A 24962-nucleotide genomic window follows, 5' to 3' on the forward strand; every position below is an offset into this window, starting at 1 on the left:
GATAATCAATTAGCTGCTGCCGCTTATGAAATAATTAATAATTGCTTGAAATTATTTGCCAAACATCTAACATGTAATGAGCATCAAATAAAATTCAAGCAAGGACGACAGATTTTCTATAGAAGCAAAATGCCTTAGCAATTAAATTTCAAGAGATGCAAATGCTTTAGATAACCACAAAATTTAAATGCTAACCAATTCAGATCCCAGAAATAAAAGATGTATGCTTAAAGAACCAAATCCAGGAAAATTTCACCACCTTCAAATAGTTAATCTCTAGATAAAAATTTAATCACATTTAACTATAGTAAAAAAGAAACATTGATACCATAAAATTTTTCTTTCAAATTTTAACCTTAGCACAAGAAATTTTTTTAAATTTGACAACGAAACTTCTTTTAAATGTGCTAAGCTTAAAATTTCTATTTTTATTTATTTTTTATTTTTTATTATTAAGGCTTTTTTAAATTTTATGAAATTTTTTATTTTTATTTTTTAGAAATTTAAATCTAAATGAAAATAAATCAAAACCTGAAAAAGAAAAATCAAAATCAAAACCCCCTTTTATGCTTTTTAGGATTTATTTATTTATATTTTATTTGAAATGAAACTAAACTAAACTAAAACTAAAGACTAAAAGCTAAGCTAAAAGAAATCAAAATAAAAACTAACACCTAATCTATATATATAACAAAAAAGAAAAAATATAAAGTCTAAATCCTAACTAAATAAAACTCAAAACTAAATCCAAATCAAATGAAAATCTAATGAACATATATCATTAACCCTAGCTACAAACATTTAAAAAAAAAGAATTCGAAATCGTGTTATATTGTGTATCTGCAGGTCAAATGCGTGACGGAAAGAAGGAGCTCGGGCGTGGAAATGATGATGCGAGGAGACCGATGGCAACGCACTGCGGGTTTGGGAGATGAGAGAAGACTGTAGTTATTATGCAGGTTTGGCGTGAAGGTTGAAGGGGATTGATGGATGGGTAGCGTGTAAAGAAAAGTGCATGGAAGAGCTGCGTAAGTATGGCTGCGAGTTGAGGGTTGAGAGAGATTTGGTTGGCACTGGAATGAGGGGTGTGGGGTGACGTGGCAGCGGTGAAGGAAGATCGTGGCTATGGATTAGACACAGGTTTAGGAGCGATTTGCAGGAGGGTGTTTCAAAAGGTGCAATGACAACAATGGAGCAATGAAATTCACCTAAGGAAGAAAGGAGATGCATTGTGATGAAGAGAGCTGGACAGAGGCTCTGGCAGTGTGGGGAGATGAAAGAGACGCAGCGAGGGACAACAGATGGGGATGGAGCTCGAAGACAACAATTTGTTTGCAGGTCTAGCATGAAGGAGAAATTGCGTGAATGAACACAACTTGCCTTAAAAATTTTGAAACTTCTCAGCCATTGAAATGAAAACCCAGGAAATCCGAAAATCCCACAAAAATTTCTGAATCTGAAGTAATTCCTGCCAGAGCTGATTCTGAGGCCAGATCTTACCCTCTAGGGCCTAGATCTGGCTTCGGACAAAGTGTTTTTTGTTTTGTTATTCCGATCTGCAACCTGCAATAACAAAAAACCAAAAACCCAGAAATAGTATATGCAATGATTAAACCCAAAAAACCAGCTAAATAATTACAGTATTCACAGTTTAAAGGCTCTAAGTAGCCAGATCTATCATTATGCCACAAAAATATATATATATTTTTTAAAAATTTTAAATTTAAAGTGAGGTGCTTTAGAAAACCTTTCATGCATTCACAATGGAGGTTTTAATGATAAGCTCGGGATCAAAACTAGCTAGGCTCTTCAGAAAATGCAATCCGGGAATTGGCTGGTCTCACTGAAGACTTCCTCGAACGCCCGGTGATCTCAAAATCAAAGATTTCTTGCATAGCTCAATTCAACCATTAATATAGAGAGAGAAAACAATAGTGAAATTCAGATCTAATGGAGATACCTGCCATTATATTCAGAAATTAAACTATCATTCAAATTCAGATCTAATGGAGATACCTGCCATTATATTCAGAAATTAAACTATCATTCAAACCCTAGTGATCAAACAAGATACCTGTGTTTAAATCAATCTTCAATAAGCTAACATCAATGGCTGAAAATAAATCTATGCAAGAAAATAAAACATCTTACAACATTTTCAGAAGAGTAACACCAACAGAGATTAACCCCAAAGTCTTTCTTTATTTGCACATGAAAAATGATTACAAGAGAGTTTTCCTTAGCACACGACTCCTAGATCGAATCCACTCAACTAACAACTGACCTCCTATTTAAAGAAAAATTTCCCAACGGCTAGTTCGAGTGATCCTTGTCAAAGCGATCTCGACCGTTGATGAGGATCAAAAAATCTTTTAATCTCATCCGTCAAAATTAAAATAATGAGGAAATTCGAAATTATCATTTAAATGCATTTTAATTAATTCGAAAATTTAATTTTTGAATTAATTTCCTCAAAATTTTGACTTTGACTTAACGCTAGGGACCAATGGCATAAAATTTAGCAAAATAATCATTTAACCTTAGTCCCTGGACCTCTTAAAATTTAATTTTTTAAAGGACCCTCGAATTTAGCCTTTGGAAAATTTAAAAATACCTAGGACCTAGGACTTAGGACTTATGAGGGGATAAATTATTTTTCTAACTCTCAAGACACTTTACATTATGATTTTTACATTTTTTACATCTCAAGAGGGAAAACCCATTTGACATAGACACTCGTAGAGTACTCAGTTCTGCGACACAAATATAATCTAGCAGATAAAGCAATTTGTAATAAAATAACCTAACTAAATAGTTAGGATTATTCCCAAATCACTTTTACATAGACTCGATCTAGCACATTAGGACTCCCCTATGATTCTAATGACAAAATCCATTCTGACTTTGGGGTTAGGCTGAAGGAAAACTCTGCCGACCATGGGCCGGTGAGACAAAAAACCTTCCGGAACGTAGATCATCACTAGAAAATTAGGTTTACCTAGGTGATTACATACATGACACGGATTTGCTAAGATAATTTACAATTTACGCATGTAGACTGGGTTTACCAAATAACATGATCAGGCTGATGATGATAGTTGAATGACACGAACAAGTTGATCAAACGATATCCCTTTTGCGAAAAAGTGGGTGTATTTCTATGGGTCGTTGACATGTAGTGGTCAACAGGACCCTAAGTCTAAACTTAGGAAATTAAAATAATTAATGGGTATTAATCTAAACTTTGGTGAAGCTTCTAGAAGAAGGTGGAGATCAAGTCAATATGATCCTAGCCATTGATTAGAATCTAATCTGGGCTATTGATTGATCAACGAGAGGATTATAAGAGGAGATTTGATGGGCACTTGGAGAACACACCAGAGGCAGAGACTGAGTTACCTGAGTAAGATCGATTTTCTCACTGGTCGAAGTTTGGTAGGAAAGTCGAATCAGAGGGAGAGTTGCAGGTGAGTAAGGGAGAGAGGGCATCAACATCCTTCGAGAGTGCAAGACATCAAGACGCAGAGCAAGAATAGGTTGACGCAGAAAGAGGCAGTGTAGAGGCAGGTTGACACAGAAAGAGGCAGCGTAGAGGCAGGTTGACGCAGGGACTATGTGGGCAGCTAGACGCTGGGCCGCTATGAGAAAATTAACACAGAGGCATGCAAAAGGATTTAGAGGAAAGGGGTACTTCACTTGGATCAGAAATTTGTCAGGAAGCGTCTGTAAATTTTTTCTCTCCTGTTTTGCTGGTTGTAATTTGTACATGAGGTTTTGCTGAAGAATAATAAAGAAACCCTCATCTGCTACACCATTTAACCACATTGGATTTTTCTGGGGACGATTGTCCAAAAATAACTGTCATTGTGATTGTATTTGTGCCAATATTTTTCCTAGTATTTACTTTCTTCAATATTTTAATTGTAGGCTGCAGTAGAATATATTTTGATATTTGCCATAGGAACACTGTGAATAACTTATTTATGAGATAATAAGTAGAAGAAATAATATTAATTACTGCAGTAAGATTTCTATTTAGAAATTTTCACGACAGGGAGGTCTCTGGACAAGCTGCTCATGTTGGTGATGATGCTAACACTATAATAATCATGCTACATACCCCTCTCAAGCTTCCTTTCACCAAAAATGCAAAACATTCATCTTCACACCTGAAAACCATACCCCTAATGGTAGCTAGGGCACAAAAATGTTGTGAAAGATGTTTCTTCAAAAATGACTTAAGAACTTGGACTAACTGTGTTTGTAGGAGGGATTTTATGCAAAACATTATCACCTTTAACCTCAACCCCATAAACAAGCATACTCTAGGCAAAAATAAAAAATCAAAACTGTGTTATTTCACCCTTTCTAGCATTCAAACTTTGGCTGCTTCAGCCAACAGGTCCAACTTGCCTATATCTTTCTCCTGCATTTCTTTTAACTATTGCTTGGTGGATCTTAATTCTTTCCTCATAGAAAGATTTTTCCTGCATATGTTTTTCATTGCTTGTGTAGTGGACGTGTTGAAGTTTCTAAGTCTAACAGTTAGAAACCCTCCATGTACTTTCTGATTTATTCCCTCCTACTTGTTCTGATTAATTAACAAATTATTTACCATGTAAATATTTAAAATAAATACAAATACATGCTCAACACATTACAGATCATCAACTGAAGGAAACAGAAACAAGCACACAAATAACACCATTATTTTTAGACTAATGTCCCTGGGAAAACCCAATGTGGGAAAACCGGTGCAACTATATGAGGGTTTGCTTTATTAAGTAGTTTCAGAATACAATTTGGGTGCCAAATATAGCTCACCCAACAGAGAAGATTCTCATCAGTAGTACCTCTCCTTCGAAGACAGATGCTCCGGTTGAAACCCCGGATAAACACTCCGGCAACTCCTTAGCTCCAATCTGCCCCACGAAAAACCCCAACGTTAGCCTCTTCTGCTCGCTACGTCAGCTTTCCCGGCAGTTCCGACATCTTCCATCTGCGTCAGTTTTTCCGGCATCTTCCATCTGCGTTAGTTTTTCCGGTTGTTCCTGGCAGTTTCGGCTGTTCTCGACAGTTCCGGCTTTTGCCCTCTGCGTCAGCTTTCCCGACTGTTTTGGCAATTCTCGGCAGTTCTGGCTGTTCCCGGCAGTTCCGACATTTGCCCTTTGCGTCAGCTTTCCCCGCTGCTGCGCTGATCCTCCTAGTACTATCTCTGCCTCTCTGCTTTTGTATTCACTGCCCCTCAGCTGCTTCTGTATTCACTGCTCTCAGCTGCAACTCCAGATCACTCTCTCAACTTTATCAGCAAACCCAGCCCCAGAAAGTCGAAATCTTGATCTCTTGGTGTGTTCTCCAAGTGACCCTCAAGCCGCCTCTTATACTTTTCTCGTTGACAAATCAACGACCGAAATTAAGTCCCTAATCAATGGCTAAGATTAGATCTGGCTTGATCCACGACTTTTGGACCATTCTAACACAGTTTTATATTAATTCACATTAATATCTTATTTTACCTAAGTTTAGACTTACAGACTTCATTAAAAAACTTAGGGACTTCATTAAAAATATTAATTATTTTAATACCTCCCAAACTGTTTAGAATTTGCCCAAACCCTTTTTGGTATTGGAGAGCTCATGTGCCTTAGCCTCTCCACCAATTTTTGTGGCTAGAGCACATTCGATGCTCTACCCCAAATCAACACTCCCTCTTAGCAAGGACTGTGCTCTAGCAATACTCTTCACTGAGCATCGCCTTGATCATTTGGCATGGGTCCTTGTGCTGATGCTAAGCCTGGTGCCTAACATCCTCTGCACTGTTGCATCTTGTACTACTACCCATGGCCCTGCCACTGCCACTGCTGCATCCATACTGCAACTCCCTCTGCATCTGTGCTGCTGCCCATGGCCCTGCCACTGCCACTGCTGCATCTGCACTCCAACCCCTCTCATCATGCTGCATCGTGCTACCCATAGCACTACCACTGTTAACTGCTGCACTCCAACTCAGTTACTGAGAAGTAAGTAACTGATCTCCCAACTCTAACATCTCCGTCAGGCTAGAAACACTCCTGATGCTGAAGCTCTCTCTGTCACTGACAAGTGCTCTCTCTCTGACCTCTGTGCTGCTACAGCAACTCTGTGTATCTTGCACCGTTGTACACCTCTCTATGCCTTCCTGCACTGGTGCAACACTCCCGTGCTTCTCGCACTGCTGCCTCACACTGTCTTGGAAATCCTGCACTGTAGCTCCCTCTGTCGCTCCATCCGCATCCGTCTCTACTGACATCCGCCAGTACTGCTACTCCTCTTCGGAGCTCCCGTAGTAAGGTCTAATCCAAGAGGCTGGGTACCTCGAGGATCCTGCCCCTCATCACCTGTAGTCCGTCTGACTACAGCTCAATGTCTCCCCACTTCCGCTCAAGTGGTGTGTGAGCACTCATGGCACAATCATCATCCCTCAAGGCGAAGGCCTTGATACGATGTTTATCTAGAATGGACAGGATCCTGGCCTTCCAGACCACAAAGTTGGACGCTCCATCCAGCCTATCCTGATCCCTCAGCCCATTCACAACCATCTCTCTACTCTTCTTTGTCGACTCCTCCGAGTCTCTCTACTTCCTGCCTGGAAGTTCTCGGTTTGAATCCTGCTAAGTCTCTCTACTTCCCGTCTGAAAGTTCTTGGTTCGACTCCTCCGAGTCTTTCTACTTCCAGCTTGGAAGTTCTCTTCTGGACTCCCTCTGAGTCTTGATTTCCCTCCTGGAAATCCTCCTGCCAACCGTCAAGTTGCCCCTATCTGATAGTCTGTGTAACTGCATCACTGATCTGGATTCCTTGGCTAGAAATCCGCCTCGACAAAATCTCCCTCCCCTTGGTCTTGCCTTGTTAGGTACTATTCTGACTACAGTACCCCACCAAATTCACTCTGCAACTTACCCACAACCTCCTAAGCCCCAACAAACTGAAGGTTAGAGCTTCTAGGCTTTGCGCAATCTCGGCAACAACAAAATTCGCACCTCTTGGCCACGTGCGTCAATCCTCCCTGACTGAGAAAGATGATCGGGCACTGCGTAGGTCGAGTCTGCTCCCCTTTGCCACTGCGCTGATCCTCTTCCCGGCTCAAACTTGATGACGCAGGTATTGCGTAACCCCTTCCTTGCTGCTTCTCTGCTAGGAATAACTTTTGTCACTCGGGACAACTGTTTTCTGCTGTTGTTGCTCTGCTCGGCTGGTGTCCTCAATTCTACTGTGATCTACAATCACGCTCTAATACCATGTTGAAGTTTTTAAGTCTAACAGTTAGAAACCCTCCATGTACTTTCTGATTTATTCCTTCCCACTTTTTCTGATTAATTAACAAGTTATTTACCATGTAAATATTGAAAATAAACACAAGTACATGCTCAACACATTATAGATCATCAATTGAAGGAAATAGAAACAAGCACACAAATGACACCGTTATTTTTGGACTAATGTCCCCGAAAAAACCCAATGCGGGAAAACCGGTGCAACTATCTGAGGGTTTGATTTATTAAGCAGTGTTAGACTACAATCCGGGTGCCAAATCCGGCTCACCCAACAGAGAAAAATCTCGGCAGTAATACCTCTCCTTCGGAGACAGATGCTTTGGTTGAAACCCTGGATAAACACTCTGGCAGCTCCTCAGTTCTAATCTGCCCCACGAAAAATCCCAGCATCAACCTCTTCTGCCCTTTGCGTCAGCTTTCTCGGCAGTTTCCTGCAGTTTCGGCTGTTCATGACAGTTCCGGCTGTTCATGACAGTTCCGGCTTCTACCCTCTGCGTTAGCTTTCTCGGCAATTCCCGTCAATTTCGGCTGTTCCCGGCAGTTCCGACTTTTGCTCTCTGCGTCAGCTTTTCCGGCTGTTTCGGCAGTTCCCGACAGTTCTAGTGGTTCTTGGCAGTTCCGACATCTGTCCTCTGCGTCAGCTTTCCCAGTTGCTATGCTGATCCTCCCGACACTATCTCTGCCTCTCTCCTTCTATATTCATTGCTGCTCAGCTGCAACTCCAGATCACTCTCTCAACTTTCTTAGCAAACCCAGCCCCAGAAAGTCGAAATCTTGATCTCTTGGTGTGTTCTCCAAATGACCCTCAAGTCGCCTCTTAGAATTTTCTCATTGACAAATCAACGACCGAGATTAAGTCCCTAATCAACTGCTAAGATTAGATCTGGCTTGATCCATGACTTTTGGACCATTCTAACACAATTTTATATTAATTCACATTAATATTTTATTCTCCCTAAGTTTAGACTTATGGACTTCATTAAAAATACTAATTATTTTAATATCTCTCAAACTGTTTAGAATCTGCCCAAACCCTTTCTGGGTATTGGAGAGCTCATGTGCCTTAGCCTCTCCACCAATTTTCATGGCTAGAGCACATCCAATGCCACCCCAAATCAACAGGAAGGGACCTCTTCAACATATATTTGACATTGTCCATTGCTGGATGATACATGTCCAAAAGACCAATCATCTATTTCCTAGCCATTTCATCCTACTCTAAGGCAACTCTACTTGTAGGGTTTGAATTGATCAAGGTGAGGTCTTGGGATTCAAATCTAACAATGGTAACTCTGTTATGTCTCTCTCTCTGCAGTTGACATGTTTTTTCACAGTAGAGGTATACTGCAGGGTTTCTAGAAATGCAATCTCAGTGTAGGTTTATTTTAAGCAGCAAGTAGGATGGCAATGATGAAAAGGAGCTCCAAAGTAGGGTTGTGTGACAATTGATTGTGAAAGACCCTATGAAACGAATCACCTCTCAAAACCCCAAAAAGCAACTATTGCTTGCTTAGTTCCAGTGGTAGAATTTAGAAAAATAGGTGTAGTGCCAGAAGCACAGCGCATGAAGGAAAAAAACTTCTTGACCTCTGAGGAAAACGAAAACTAGGTAAGAGGCTTTAATTTATTTGAATGGCATGGTAAACTTCCATATGAAGGTTGCAGAGAAGAATTTGGACGTTTGATGAGGATAAAAACATAAAAAACGTAGCGAAAAGGCAAAGCGCAATGAAATTGCAGAAAATGCAACGAGCAAGAAATTTAGAGATTTGCAGACTTTCTAAGCATTTCTTGAGCACACGGAAGTAATTTTGAATGTCATGCAAAACAAAGGCTTCAACCAAAACAAGAATTTGCACCTGGATAAAGAATTTGATCACCGTTTTGAAAGAAACGTAACGCCTTTGTGTGAGTGCAACACCCCCTAGCCACCTTTGTGCAGCGACCTCTAATTACCATATAGCGAGCTTTCGATGGAGAAATGAGAGGGCTCTGAGGAGTTTTTGAAGATTAACCATGCATTTGAACTCCCAAGGTGGCTGAATGCAGATTTGATGGGCGATGGTTATGATTTTGAACTTGAATGATGAAAGCGCAACACTTGGCAGAAGCGCAGCGTTGTCCTCCTGACCATTGTACTGATGATGATGTCATGAATGATCATGATTTGACACTCTAATTGACCCAAGGGACCCTACAAATCTATGCCCATGATGACAAGACATGACAACATGACCTCACTCATGAACTTTTGATTGAAACATGACACTAGATCTACTTAACTCAACCTCTTCAAGACATCAATGACTATTTTCATGACTCTTCACACACTTTGACATATTTACATTGAATAATGAAAATTTTATTCCAAACTAAGACCCATAGCTTGATCTTCTACAAGATCATAGCCAAACCTTTATACATTTGTCAAAATTTGAAAGATAAAACTTGTTTTTTGACTACTATGATTATAGGATACTAACAATCACCGCAGACCTTGCGGCCACCTCAGTCACAAAAACCATGCGATCATCCTCCCTCACAACCTTGCAAACACCTGCTCTGATCCTTAAGGGGACTTGACCCTTACTCAACCTTGTCTTCAACACCGGCAAGGGGTATCGACCCTCCTTCAGTCACAAACTTTTAAATCGGCCTTGACATAGAAGTTTACTACAAAAACATAACAAAAATATGCCCAAAACCTGATGTACAGACCTCCCAAACTCAGCCAACCAGAACATAAGACTAGAAAGTAAATGCGTCCTTCTCTCCTTGCTAACTCAACTCCTTTTGTGATCTGCGGTCTTCTTGTGCTTCTTCTCTTGATGAAATTGGACTTGTGGATGTGACAAATGAGCTTGAATCCTCTTCTTCTTATAATGACCTTAGGGGCTAACATTGAAGCCCAAGGGTCATGTCTTGTAGGCCAAGATGACATGAGCCTACAGATGGAAACCGTGCTATCTTAAGAAACAAAATTCCTTTCATTTGTCTTTCACCATAACATTGAAGCCCTAGGTGCCCCTTAGCCCTTCAAGGGTGCCCCTCATGCTTTCAATGATTAAACAATTAATTTCCACCTTGGTCTTACGCCCACAACTTTGGGTACAAAACCCACCACTTGGGTACACTGCCCAGAAAGCTCCATTTATGTGGCTCAACTACACACAAATTCAACACCACAGGGGTTGTGGGAGTACCTCCCAAGCTACACAGCTCAACACTTCCTCTTAGTGAGGGAGGTACTTCCACTGCTTGGAAGTATCTCATCATTGTCAGCGACACTAGCCCAATCTCTAGCGTTCACCACTGCAACATACCTTGAATGAACCACACTATCTTCGGTAGTATCCCTGCCTCCAGAAGCTTCCCATTTCTTCTTCTCCTGAAATGTCTTCAGGCCTTTCCATAGTTCCTTCTTGCTAGTTGTAGAAGTCTGCTTACTCCCCATTGACTATGCACTCTTCTTGGGTTGCAGATTCTCCCTCTAAACTTGCATACTCCTGCTCAAACTTGACTGCCTTCGAGTCTTAGGAACCTACTTCTTCCATTGATCTGTAGGCTTTCCTGTTAGTCGATATAGACCATGCTCCCTAACTCCATTGATAGCTCCAACAAAGTTAGAGCTTTTGGGCCAAAGTTTCGCTTTCCCATCTTGGAATATCACCTCAAACCACTTCGCCTCCATCACGGAGACAAAGAACATGCTATACTTGAGGTTCGGTACCCATAGTACATCTTGAACTTGTAACAACCCACCTCACTCCGTCCTGAATGGAACAACTCCTGACTCTCTAACAACTATCTGACTCTTGTCGCCAACCTCCATGTGCGACTTCGAGTCCCTTTCAGTTAGAGTCTTGTTGTCGCTCAAATTGTACAGGCACGGTGCAACAACAACTCAGGGTGGGGGCTGCCAGTCTGATCCTTGCCCCCTTTCTGTTCTAGCTGTCTCCCAACAATAGGCTATGGGGGGTAGTCCCTATGAAATGTGAAAATGCGAGATTTGTTGGCAACCAACAAATCCGAGAGACACAACTGAATGGCGTAGCCACTTGGTTGATTTAGCAAGTTTTAGAGATTAGATTAGATTATTGTGTGAGACTAGTGCCTCATGGAGTCAACTACTTGCTTTATATCGATTAAGTAGCAAATGAGCAGATGAACAATTGCTGCCCCGAGATGCTTTGCTATCCTATATGTTATGCAAATCTTATAATCTAGCTGAGATGCAAAAAATCTTGGTATATTTTAATTATATGCCTAGCTAAATGTATTCCTTAATCTTCCACTGTTTTGAGGCTAGTCTCTAAAGTAGGTTGTAGAGAGAAGTCAAGGTAAAGCAAGCAATGGCTTGGTTAACGATACATCCTCTTGAAATCTAACTACTCGGTGCCTTCGGCACTGCAGAGACTGTGGCTCTGACGACTGTAAGGCCATTATGTTAACCAGTAGAGAGGGTCTATCCTTCACAAGCTACAAGATGAAGGGTAGCCCTATCTTTCTATCAACCAAGCTTAGGCTTGGAGGTTCATTAGTTAATGTAAAACTATTCTTAGGATGCAAATGCAAGATGATTGAGTGCTTCTTAGGGTGAGATTGTTTCATGTCCCTTAACTACTTAGTTTCAATTGATCTTTAGCTATGACAACAAAGTACTTAACAGTAAATGAATGATAAACTCATCCACAAGAGAAAGTGCTCAAATTCAACGGTGCCAAAAAATATAACCAATATAACCAATAGGCAAATTGCTCAAATGATAAACAAGATAAGATCAATTCTTCTTCAAGATTATAACCAACACATTACCAATATGCCAAAGATAAAATTAGATATCTTATCATCCACAATAGATATTCAATTTAACCATGAACAATGGGTCCAATGACAATGATGGCAATAAGAGAGAGCAGTTATCCTCAATGTCACTTAGAACAATTACCCGAGGCACTCAATAGACAATTTCTCAAGAGAAACAATTTAAATGATCAAATGCCCTTTTAATACCATTAGCAATGCCAATTAGATACCATGTATATCAATTAGATCTCCAATGCTAATGTAAAGAAACAAGTGATTGCAAAATAAATATAAATGTGAAGATGCCCAAATCCAATGTTCCTTTTAAATAACCAATTTAGATCAATCATTCAAAGAAGATATTCAACTCTTGAGATTACTATTATTCAAGATGGAACTCAAGTGCTTTTAGGAGTGAATTACACAATTGCAAGATTATGGTTCTTTTAGATTTATGAAGCTCACAAGAGACAACATGTTAGATCTCTTATTAGGAAACAATGTAACCACTAAACCAATAGTCAATTTTCCTTAACAATCAAACGTTACCAATGCCAACAATCCTTTCCACAATAGAGCTTTAATCAATTTTTAAGAACCCTTATGCAATTTATGCTCAAATGACATTAGAGGAATAAACTTTATGACAGAAGTGAGTTAATCTTATGCCAAATATGTCAAATCAGTCCAACACTTATCTCTTTATCTTGGTTAAATGAGAGCACTTAAGAAAAAAATGCAAACAGTGAGATGCTTATGAATGCAAGAGGATAATGTATGCAAGAATGCAAATGAAGCAGCCACGGGAGAACTAGATAGACAGCCTAATTAAACCACTTTGCCAACACAAGACTATAAACAATGATGCAAGGGAAATCAAGAGATGAATGCTCAATGAGTTTAGGACCTTTTCATATGCCACTGTGATATATGATGAGACTTTATGATGCCTTTAAAGTTTAAACTAATGTGACAGTCATCAAAAACTTGAAATATATGCCAAACAGTGATTACTCAATAGATGTAAATGACTTGTCAATGTGTTATAGTGATTTATTAGTTAGTTTGTTGTCATTTTCATGTATTTTTTTACCACTGTAAACAAAATGATCAGAGGCTGTAAGTAAAACAGTGAGGAATATAAGGCTTTAGGAGGCAAACCAATGGGCCTTTAGGCCTTGAGGATGGCTAGTTTGCTTGCCCAAATATTTTCCAATGAGTTGACCTCCCACAACCACAATTGTTAGCTCAAAAATCTCTTAAATATCTCTGCAACCACAAAGTTTTAGTGACAAAAATCCAAAATTCATCAAATCAGAGATAGAAGTGAAGCAAATGAGGGTAAAATGGGGCTAAAAGAGGGAACACTAGGGCTAGAATGAGGCCTAGGGGCTAGGAGTGTTGAAGAATGTAACTAGTGTCGGTCTTCATAATTGTATTTGAGTCATGATGTAATTTATTTATCAAATAAAAGAAAAATGATTTTTTATTATTTAAGAAATAGACTTATTAAAGCATGGGTTTCATGCTCGGGTCAATTTTTTTATAGGTCAACACCTCCATTGTAGGATGGTAGGGTTTATGTCAAGTGTCCTTGTCCATGTCATAATGTAAAAGACCCTTCTTGGGCTTCATTTGTTAAAAAATAAATTTATTTTAATGTAAATTAGGTCTTTTAGGCCTCCTCCACCAAGTCAGCCTCAAATAAGGACAAGTCAGCCTAATTGAGGGGCAAAAACACCTATATAAAGGCAAGGCGAAATTTCAGAAGTATAAGAAAAATTGAATTTCAGAAGTGTAGGCAGGCCAAGAAGTGTACGCAGGCCGAGAAGTGTAGGGAGACTGAAAAGTGCAGGCAGGCCGAAAATTTCAGAAGTGCAGGTAGGTCCGAAAGTCTGAAGAAGTTGGTGTCGAAATTTCTAGGTTGTTGCTGGGCTATAACTGCTGAACAAAAGGAGAATATTGAAAGTTGTTGTTTCACACTGGAAGCTTGACTTGGTGGAGCAAGGTCTGTTGGTCTAGGGTGTTGGTCTATGCCATCTTGATTTGAATCTATTGAAGGAAGAGTTCTGATTGGGTTTTCCCCTATAAAAGGGTTTTAGCCCTGGTTGAGTGCCTGCATATAGTGTCCTTGATCTTCATGTTTTTGCTTTCATAATTGCTTGATGAAAAGAAGATAAAAGAAGAACATAATAAAGAACATAAGTATATCACAAGTAATTATCAATATAAGAAAATCTTTCTGCCTTTTTGATTTTCTAAAAGGGAGAAGGCAACGACTTGAGGGAGAGGCCTTGTAGGTCTAGGCTAGGGCAGAAAAGGGACCACAACACTTAAGGAGACACTACTAGAGGTTGCTGCAAGGGTGACTAGGGTTGCCAAGAGGGGAAAGGAAGGCAACAGAGGAGAGAGGAGGCTCACATGGAGAGGGAGACTGCTCACAGAGGGAGGATAAGGTGAGCGAAGAGGAGCCTAAGGCCTTGGGAGACCTGCGATAAGGGTTAACAACCCTTTTGGGTTAACGACAAGGGCCAAAGAGGCCACGACAAGGCCTAGAAGGCCGAGTTACACTTGTGATTCAACACGAAGGGCAGAGGAGGTTGCTACAGGGGTATGAGAGGGCTTCTCTTGGCCTAGAAGGCCTAAAAATATTTCGAATCACTTGCAAAATGAAAAATTTGACCCAGATCTTCACAAATCACCCCAAAATGCTGAATATTCGTCTTTGAGTGCTAGCAACTTCCCTTCATGCTTGTGCTTTGAGCTTGGAGGGTAACTGGAGGCTAGATCTTGCCTTCATAGACCTAGATTTGCCTCAAAACCCCAACGATTTCTTCCAAAAGGGCTAGACGTCTCACTTGGGTGAGAGAAATGCTCACAAAATTTTGATATAGCTTGAGAATTTACTTGCACAAATAAAATAAAAATTTTCCCAGAACCAAATATATACAAAAATTTGAAAAACCATAAAACCCGAATTGTTGTAGAACAAGGGTTAGGAATAATTTACAAAATTATTCTACAAAATTATTTACCAAGTATTTACAAATATACAATGCTTGAAAATTTAATTTTTGAGAAATAAATCTTGAACCATAGCAGTGGATAATTTTGTTTTTTGAAAGATTGGAATATTGGCCACACACCTTTTTGCAAAGTTAGAATACCATATAAAAATCCTAGAACCCAAAGATAGTTGGCTCTTTCACAAATTCTGTGAACTTGGAGCCCAAGGGCTAGTGTACTTGAATCATATTACCTAAGATAAAAGTTAATTTTACCAATAGAATGTCTTATCACCGACAAATGAAATAATGAATGATATAACAATTCAACACAATATAGGATTAACACATAACTAGCACGTACACAAGATCAATGGAACAAGAACACCATGAACTGAACCTCAAAGTCTTTCTATTATGATATTAAACGTTCCCAGCAGAGCAATGGCTCAATACCAGTATTACAAATTTACATCATCTAAAAAATAACCCAAGATCATCATGCTATGAGAAGCAAAATGGCTTCTATTTATAGAGAAATCCTCCAAGTGGAAAATAACGACTAGTTGGCTTGATCCCCATCAAAATAATCTCGACTGTTGATAATAATTTGATCATCTTTTAATCTCTGCTGTCAAAAATATTTATTTTGAGGAAAATTTCGAATTTCACTTAAAACCCATTTTTTATTAATCCAAAAATTAATATTTTGGATTAATTTCCTCAAAAATTTGACTTTGACTTAACCACCAAGGTCCAAGGGCTTAATTTTTCTTAAAATATCCATTTTTTCCTTGGTGGGGGACCTCCAAAATTTGACTTTTCTTTGACCCACGATTTTTTGATTATTTTCCACTTGGAGAAATTTTAATTTCTCTATAATTATTTTTGACTCTAAATTAATTATTTTTCTGGCTTACGATTTAATTTTAGTTTAGCCAGAAAAATTATTTAATTGACACAAGAGGGGATTAATATTTTTTCCACTCTCAAATACTTTAGCCATGGTGTCTAAATATGAAGGACCATGCACTCAAATATTTTTTACATCAGATATTACAAATAATTCAAACTTCAAAGGGGGAATACACATTCGTTATAGACCCTCAAAATAATTATCCAATTCTGTGACACAATATGATCTAGTATAGACCAAACGATTTGTAATAAAATAATTTAGCCAAATAGCTTAAATTATACCTGTTACCCACCCTTTTATGGGTAATATCCTTAGGAGAATTTGTTTCTCGAAGATGGTCCTCAATCGGAAGCCAATAGCCCCTTACAGCCATCGGCTAGTTCATTGTGCCATTTTCTCCATCACTTGAGCCAGTCATGTTGTCCCTTGCCGATATGCCATGATCGTATGTTTGAAGGCGGGCCTCTCGAATCTAAAGGTATGCCTTGTATTTTTGAAATTGAGTATTGTAGTTTGCTTATCATGGACACTTCTAGGCATGAATTAATGGGGGGATTCGGCGGAAAGAATGGGCTAGGTCTGTGCTTTTTTCCCCTAGACCCCTTCTAGGAATTAACCTTGGATTCTAGTCCCGTGGGATTTCTTTTACTGACCATTTGGTTTCAGGCATGGTATTTCACAGGAAACCTCGATTACCCTCTTTCCACTCATTATTACCCCATCCATCATTTTTCCCGCCTGGGTTCACATTGCTCCATTGGGTCCGCATAGGGTCAACTTGCCCCTTCTCCTTGTCCACACATTGGGTCATGGCCTGGAATGAAGCCCAGAGGTTGATGCAGCTAAAAAGAAAGTTAAAAGCATATATATGGCCACATTCAACAGGAAAAGTACCACAAAATGCAAAAGATGGTCGGGACAAAAACATTCTAGCACGTGAGCAAAAACCCAATACATGAGCTGTACCCCATTATCATGACCATCACCTTGGTTCCTACAAGTTCTATGAGAGCCTTCTTCATCACATAGGAACCCATGATTGTCCCAACCGCTGGTGGGCGATGAACCGCCCCACCTTAAAGGGGGAAATTCATTGCTATATCTTATACATCATGCTTTAACCCCCTGAGCCCCAAACAGTTAATCAAGGAAAATCATGAAAAGGAAAAAGGCATAAAGGAAGGGTGGAGAAATAGAGGCCAAGGCACCTCATGTACCACAATTGCTCCCTCCTACACATTAGAAACTCAAGTGTGGGCTTCCCTCTTGTTAGCTACCCTTGTACCCTAGCATGTGACCCAAGGCTGCCCTTCTCATTCCCTATTTCATTCACCTATCTACCACATGCCACCACCTTTTGACGCATGTACCTTGACTATATTATGCCCTTTAGAGGTAGAGACCACCTAATAGGGTGCTTGGTCAACCCATTTGAAGTTTAGGAGACATTGGCACATCTTGAAGCCCATTGTGGAAGGGTAGGCCATTATGAAGTCCCCACATGTGGTCCATAATTAGGTAAGCTCATTTACTCGATTTCTCTAATGACTTGTTGTACTGGAAGGCTAGGGTATGCATTGGATCTTTTCCAGGATTGCAAATGGTTTCCATTTGGGGTTTGGTCTCCCTATACGGGGCTCTAATCCTCTGGAGGGCTACATTGGCACATGTAGGGTGAGCGTTGAGAACCGTGTGAACTATTCGAAGAAAAAACAATAAAAGCCTTGCATAACCGTGTGAACCATCCACGTTCTCTCAGATCTGCTCGCGATCCATGGTGGATACATGCTCGAACCTCCACAGATCCGCACATGATCCTTTCCAGATCTGTGGATCAGGCAGCAGGAACCGTGGATCGGGTCCCCATGGATCCAAATTTCTAGGAATCGCCAACAAAAGGTGAAATTGGATGTGCCGTTCCGCCGAAGGATCGATGGTGGTTTTGCCTCTAGATCCTTGGGGGGGGGGACAGTTCGTGCAACACTAGGTTTAAGCCTTGGCTGAGACTCTGAGTGCCTACTTCTTGTGTCATTGTTCTTCATGCTTTTGATTTGATGATTGCTTGACGAGAAGAAGATAAAGAACATAAAGAAAGCTAATAAGAATAAAAAATAAATATCACAAGTAATAGTCAATAAGAAACAAAATTATTTGTAAGACAAATTATTTCTGTATGACTAAATTTTCTGTTTATGTACATCACTGTGTCTAAGAATATTGTACTAAGACCATGAGCTCCCAAACCCAATGTTTCTTTCACATACTTATTAGTCAAGCACGTAATAGTCATATCCTAGTCAAAATTATATAACTGACTTTCTGAATATTAACAACTCAAAATTGGGAGATTTAGGTGAGAAGCCAGTTAATTCAAATAACATGTATGACTGTTGTTAGATGGATTGTTCTTTATTTTAAGCAGTTGTTAGCTATTATGGTGTTTCAACATGGGTATGAGTTAATATTGATCTTACATTGACATCTAATCCTACTTTTGCTTTCCCTGTGGGTTTCTTGCTAGCAGAGTGATGGATAGTGTGTTGCTATGATGATAACATATGGTTGTATAAAAAAAAGAGGGGAGGGAAAAGGGGACAATGGCTATCATATGGGTACAATACCAAGGCACATGCATATTTTTTTCTTAAATTTCATGGATCTTTTATTGCACATTATTAAGTTTGTAGCTTGTCCTATCCTTTATGTGTTTTTTCAAGCATTCTAGCAATGTTGTTGATTGGTTTGGATAGGTGATACCATTATTATGACCTTGAATGACACTTGCAACAATGGTTCAACAAGCAAAGTTTTTGTCTATTTGTTTTGGTTGATAAATGGTCCTTTGTTTAAAAGTTGGCTCTACCTTTGACTTAGATGCCACTATTGAGGAGTATTGGTTGGGCCAAAACAACTTAAATCATGCACTTGGCCTCTTCAATTGAGAAACATTTCCTAGAACAATCTACCTAATCTTAAAGAATGAGAGATATCACAAGAATTGGCTACATTAACATGATAGCATGTTTTTGTGGGGTTTGAATCTGTGACTTTGTGAAGTAAGCTTACTTGATTTACCACTGCGGACATCCTTCTTAACAATGATTCTTTCCCTTATCTTTGTATCACATTTTATTTGTTTTCACATAACCTAGCTATGAGTTAACCTTTTAATTTCCTTAAAATAAATCGTTCTAGGTATCTCTCAATTTGTATTAAGATAGATGTATATATGGTACTTGTGTCCTTTGTTGACAACTTCGGTTGTGGTGAAATTAGTAAATTCAAAAGAGCAATTTAAGATGAATGCTTGGTAGTCTTACTCTTAATTGATCTTTCAAATTTTCATATTTTCACATAATAATGTTTTTGTGATATCTTGAATTTCCAGAGATTTTTATAGTGGAAGGAGAATCGGCAGGAGGTAGTGCAAAACAAGGACGAGATAGGCGATTTCAGGTCATACTTTTTAATCTTTATACTCAGATCTTGGATTGTTGGTACTTGACATGTTTGAAAACATTCTTTGGTGAAATGCCTTTAATAAATCTTCCATTCAAATTTTAAATGTATATTCAATTTAATAAGTCCATATATATAGTTCACTGTTCCTTTTGAATATAGAGCTAAGGGATTAAATCAATGATTTTAAAGGAGAAAAAACAATTAAGGAGTGTTTACTTGACTTCAAATCAAACATTTAGCCTTACTACCCAAGTAGCAGGGCACATCTCTTGGGGGCTCCATGTTAGTATCCTGCTTGTTGAACGTGTGGCATGCTAGGACACATGTTTGGCACTGTTACTGATATGATTAGCAGGGCTGCAGAGGTCTATGCAACCTGCTAAAATGGGCGACAGAGGATAGGGGCACATTGTCACCTTGGCTGAAACCCCCACTCTTTAAACCCAACTTTCCCTGAAATGCTAAGGGAGGGTTGCCAACTAATACTCCAATCAACCAAGATAAGACCAATGCCTTCTTTGGGGTCAAATGGTGAGGGGCAGGAGTTAATTATTGGCCTCCCTACTGGTTTTCTGTGTGTAAATCTGAAACAGAAACTTAAAACCAACAAAATGGTACCCTCAATTGTACAAGATATGACATATAAGTAGTGAAAATGAGTGTACATAAATTTTTCTAACCAATTCTAAAGTTATCTCTGAGTTTAGAGCAGTTGTTGTGGGGTTTTACTACAAATTTGGATGCTGCCCTGTAAATACAGATTGTAAAATTTGAAGAGAAGTACATGGTCAATGATCAAATTCCTCTCAAAAGACCACCCAACTAGTACCAAGGCACTCTAGATCAAAGATCTAGAGGTGGGGAAGCTAGGAAGGGTTAGATTGACCTTAATAGATATTGAAAATTGTTAAGTGTGCTGAATTTTGAATGGGATCTATAATTATACTTTCTCCATGTGAAGTCCATTGAGGTTGGTACCATTCTCAAACATCTTGAAACAATTAATGTTATTGTGAAAAATTTAAGTAGAAGGATAGAAAAAGAAGAATAAAGAAAATGCCAAACAAAGGAAAGATAAAGGAGAATGTCAAACAATATTCACATTTATGAATTTAATACTGACCATTAATGGCTAGATTTTTGGCCTTCAGTTTTAACATTTTATTATTTTCTATTATACACATTTGATTTTTTAAGTGCCTCAGTTGCAAACGTATGGAATCAGCCAGTTCGGCAATTTAAGGCTGGTTTGTATAGAACCCGCCTTTTCCAAGTTGCAACCCTCAACTGGATTGGTGTGGCCCTGAAATGGGTTGGACCTATATCCACACAATCTAGCAGGGCCCTAATGGGGGAAAACGTATGGGACAACTACACAACTAAGTGACAACAATAGGACAATGACCCACTGTCAGCACAACAAGGTACCCTGCCCTTTACAGACTTTCACTGATGGGAGGAGTCTTGGTATGATTGTGATCACCTATAATAGATATTCTAGGTTTGAAGGTTCAAGGTGATGGAGCTAGAGCTCATTCAAAGAGAGGCTCAATAAAGGTACGAGGCTTCAAAGAAGCAAACCACTCTCTAAGAAAAACCCTAGAAAAGAAGGTACAAGACCTAGGGTTTTGAGGTTTCTCGATGGTAATATGTATTCACAAGGTCAAGTCCCGAGAGAAGAAAAGGCTTGTTGTGAGTTATTCCAATGAATATTGAGCTCATACAACCTGCAAAGAACTCCCTGAGGTGACAGAGAAAGACCTAGGTTTTCCCTCTTGGAGTAGCACCTAGGGCAAGAGATTTTATGGATGAAACTCGAGTGGATGCCCACCAAACTTCGATCATAGGTAGCCTAGACCTTGAGCTTGATGCTTTGACCCTCAAATTCGCGAAAAAATCACCTCCCTAAAATTTCTCTACAAGCCCTATATTTCCTCCCTACTTTTAGGGGACTGAAATTTAGGAGGAGAAAATATGGAGAAAGAGGATTTTGATCACCGAAATCGTTGGACTAGTGCCTAGTCCTTTGGAAATGGAGTCTTGAGATGCTTAAGATAAGATAAAACGTCTTCTAAGGAGGCTCGAAATCGATGCCCTATGTACCAATTTCAAACATTTACCCTCTTCAAGATATAATGAAGTTTCATGAAGAATTCAAAGACATTCATTCAATGGGAACATTCATTACATGCCTTGCATTGGATAATATATGGAATACTGTTAAAGTTGAAAACTAGGGCCAAATTCCACTTTGGACTACTCATTTGATGGAGATAATTATTGCATTGAATTCCTCTTTCCGAGAGGACCAAAATCGACCTAAAGATCACTAAATTTGGACAAGGAGAAATGTGTTTTTATAGTAAATCGCACACATGTATAAATTGTCAAGGTCGACTACACCATCATGTAAGCTCATGAAGCCTAAAAGACGTGTCTTTATGCCCACATGGATTTATATAAATAAGAGTGACCTTGAACCTCATTTGGTACCTCATCAACTCAACTCATTCTTCTCTCTCCTCATATGATTGGTTTGTACAACTCATTGGGCAACTCTTCTTCTCACATGTGTGGCTAAAAGAGGACCAATTTCAGACCTGATGCAGCGTTTGACCAATGTTGACTTTGACTTTCTTGACACCTTTTGACTTCGATTTTCAGGGAGAATTTCTGTCTTAGCAGGCCACATTTATTGGCATAGGAACCAAGATTTTCTGGGTTGGGTGACCAGCACATTGACCATAGCAAAAAAGTGCAAACTTTGACCAATTTTGACTGATTGTTTTGGGACTGTTTTGGGCTGACCTTGACTAGCTAAGAAGGCCGAGTTTGACAACCTTTGGCCGAGATGAAGAAGAGGTGCTTTGACCATTGATGGAAAGGTATGAATTTGGCAAAGAAACCCTAAATATGAATTTACTCTTGGATTTAGGTTAGATGGTCTCTATCAAGTTGGATGAAGTCCTTTGGGAGCTTACTTCTCTACAATGTGAATTATGGCATTGGAGATTTGCTCACTTACATTACAAAGCCTTAATTGGGGTAAGGAAGATGGTTACATGTATGCCCAAATTCAATATGAACCATGAAGGTGTTTGTCAGGGTTGTGTAGTTGGGAAACTTACAAGGGGACCATTCCCTTCTGGTGAAAGCAAGACTACAAATATTCTTAAATTGGTCCATTCCGATCTATTTGGTATGTTGCTTGTAACATTGTTGGGAGGATACTTATATTATGCAATCTTTGTAGATGACTTCTCACTCAAAACATGTATCTATTTCTTAAAGAAGAAGGATGAAGTGTTCAATTGGTTCCGTTCTTTCAAAGCATTGGTGGAAAATCAAACGGAAAAGAAGATCAAGATATTGAGGACCGACAATGGAACTGAATATGAGTCAAATGAATTCAATGACTTTTGCAGATAGGCTGGCATTAAGAGGGAGACAACTATTCCATACACTCCTGATAAAAATGGAGTTGTGAAAGGAAGAATCGAACAATCATGCAAGCCACCCATGCCATGCTCCATGATGAAGGTCTACCGAAGTTCTTATGGGGAGAAGCCGCCAACATTGCTGTGTATGTTCAAAATAGGAGCCCGCATCAAGCATTGGATTGCAAGACACCCGAGGAGGCTTTCTATGGGGAGAAGCTCCCAACATTGTCGTGTACGTTCAAAATAGGAGCTCGCACTAAGCATTGTATTTCAAGACACCCGAGGAGGTTTTCACTAGTAATAAACCTGATATTTCTCATTTTAGAATATTTGGTTGTCCCGTGTATTTTCATGTGCCTAAAGAGAAAAGAAACAAGTTGGAAGGCTCTGGGAAGAAAGGTATATTTGTTGGCTATAGTGAAAATTCAAAGGCGTATATAATCTATGTGCTTGGTCAAAGAGATGTGGAAGTAAGCTGTGATGTCACCTTTGATGAAGATACTGCCCTTGTTAAAGCCATAGTCCTCCCCTCCCAAGGAAGGATGATGATGATGTTGCAGAAAAACAAGATGAACCTCCATCGGATGAGCTTATGACCGATGTTGAAGGCCCAATGGATCCCATTGATCCACCTCCTCGTGATCCCTCTGCCTCAAGGAAAAGACCTTTGTGGCTCAAAGATACTCTCGAGGATGCTGAAAAACATACTGCTCCAAGAGGGACATTTCGCAAAAGTAAGAAGTCGAATAGGTATCAAGGGTACTTGGCTGTTATGAGTTTGTTCACGCTGAACCATGCATGTTCGAAGAAGCTATAAAGCACCAAGTCTGGAAGGATGCAATGAATGAAGAATATGAATCTATCATGAAGAATGATGTCTGGGACGTGGTGCCTAGAACTAAGGGCAAGTCCGTGGTCATCTCAAAATGGCTATAAAAAATTAAACACAACATTGATGGGAGTGCTAAAAAATATAAGACTAGGTCCGTTGCTCAAAGCTTCTCTTAAAAGGAAGGAGTGGACTATGACGAGATATTTGCATCAATTGCCACTTAGGGATGGAGCCTACATCAAATGAACGTTAACACTGCTTTTTTGCATGGTTCGCTTAAGGAGGAAGTCTACTTGTAACAACCTCAGGGGTTTGAAGTACACAATTGAATGATACATGTATGCAGGTTGAAGAAAGCCCTCTATGGGTTGAAGCAAGCCTCTAGGGCTTGGTATGAGAGGATTGATAACTATCTTATGAAGCTTGGATTTGCAAGGAGCTATGTTGATCCTAACCTATACTTCAAGGTTGAAAAGGACATGCCCCTCATTTTGGTCCTTTATGTTGATGATCTCTTTCTGACTAGGGCAGACCCTCTCATTTTTCAATGCAAGATGGAGTTGACTTTTGAGTTTGAGATGAAGGAACTAAGACTGATTCACTACTTCCTAGGCCTGGAGGTCTAGCAAAAGCCAGGCGAGATTTTCCTTTCTCAAGGAAAATACATTGTGAAGCTACTAGAGAGATGTGGGATGGTGGATTGCAAATCTGTGTCTACTTCGATGGAACTCAACTTCAAGAAGCTACATGGAAGTGTTGCTGGGCTCGAACTGGCAAACCTTTCGAGTATCAACAACTTGTGGGGGCCCTGATGTTCTTGGTAAACTCCTGTCCGGACATATGTGTCAGTGTGAATACATTGAGTCAATTTATGGTGTAGCCTCATCAAGTACATTGGATTGTTGCTAAGAATCTCTTAAGATATCTCCGTGGCACAATTAGCTATCCCCTGGGATACACTACCAAGAATTTGAGGCTACATGGATATATTGATGCTGACTGGGCTAGCATTGTGGTTGATCGAAAGAGCACGTCAGGATGTTGCTTCTCATTGGGGTCTGCTTCGATTTCATGGATGAATAGGAAGCAGAAGTTGGTTGCTCTAAGCATTACCGAGGCCGAATATATTGCAGCTAGTATGGCATGTTGTGAAGTTGTTTGGTTGAGAAAGCTCTTCAGTGAGTTAT

At 39.5% G+C, this 24962-nt stretch overlaps 1 protein-coding gene across 3 annotated transcripts in view; it reads left to right on the forward strand.

Annotated features, from left to right (window-relative positions):
* LOC149237607 (DNA gyrase subunit B, chloroplastic/mitochondrial-like) overlaps nucleotides 1-24962 on the forward strand; it is a 356836-nt gene that overhangs the window by 254464 nt on the left and 77410 nt on the right. For all 3 annotated transcript variants that reach the window (XM_089372706.1, XM_089372705.1, XM_089372708.1), the window contains one exon: nucleotides 19430-19497. In XM_089372706.1, the coding sequence (XP_089228832.1) occupies nucleotides 19430-19497 (68 nt within the window). The remainder of the gene's footprint in view (nucleotides 1-19429; nucleotides 19498-24962) is intronic.

This window comes from Pinus tabuliformis, chromosome 8, assembly GCF_031772625.1.
Source record: "Pinus tabuliformis cultivar Carrire ecotype Pingquan chromosome 8, CPIR1, whole genome shotgun sequence".
Classification (NCBI taxonomy): Eukaryota; Viridiplantae; Streptophyta; class Pinopsida; order Pinales; family Pinaceae; genus Pinus; species Pinus tabuliformis.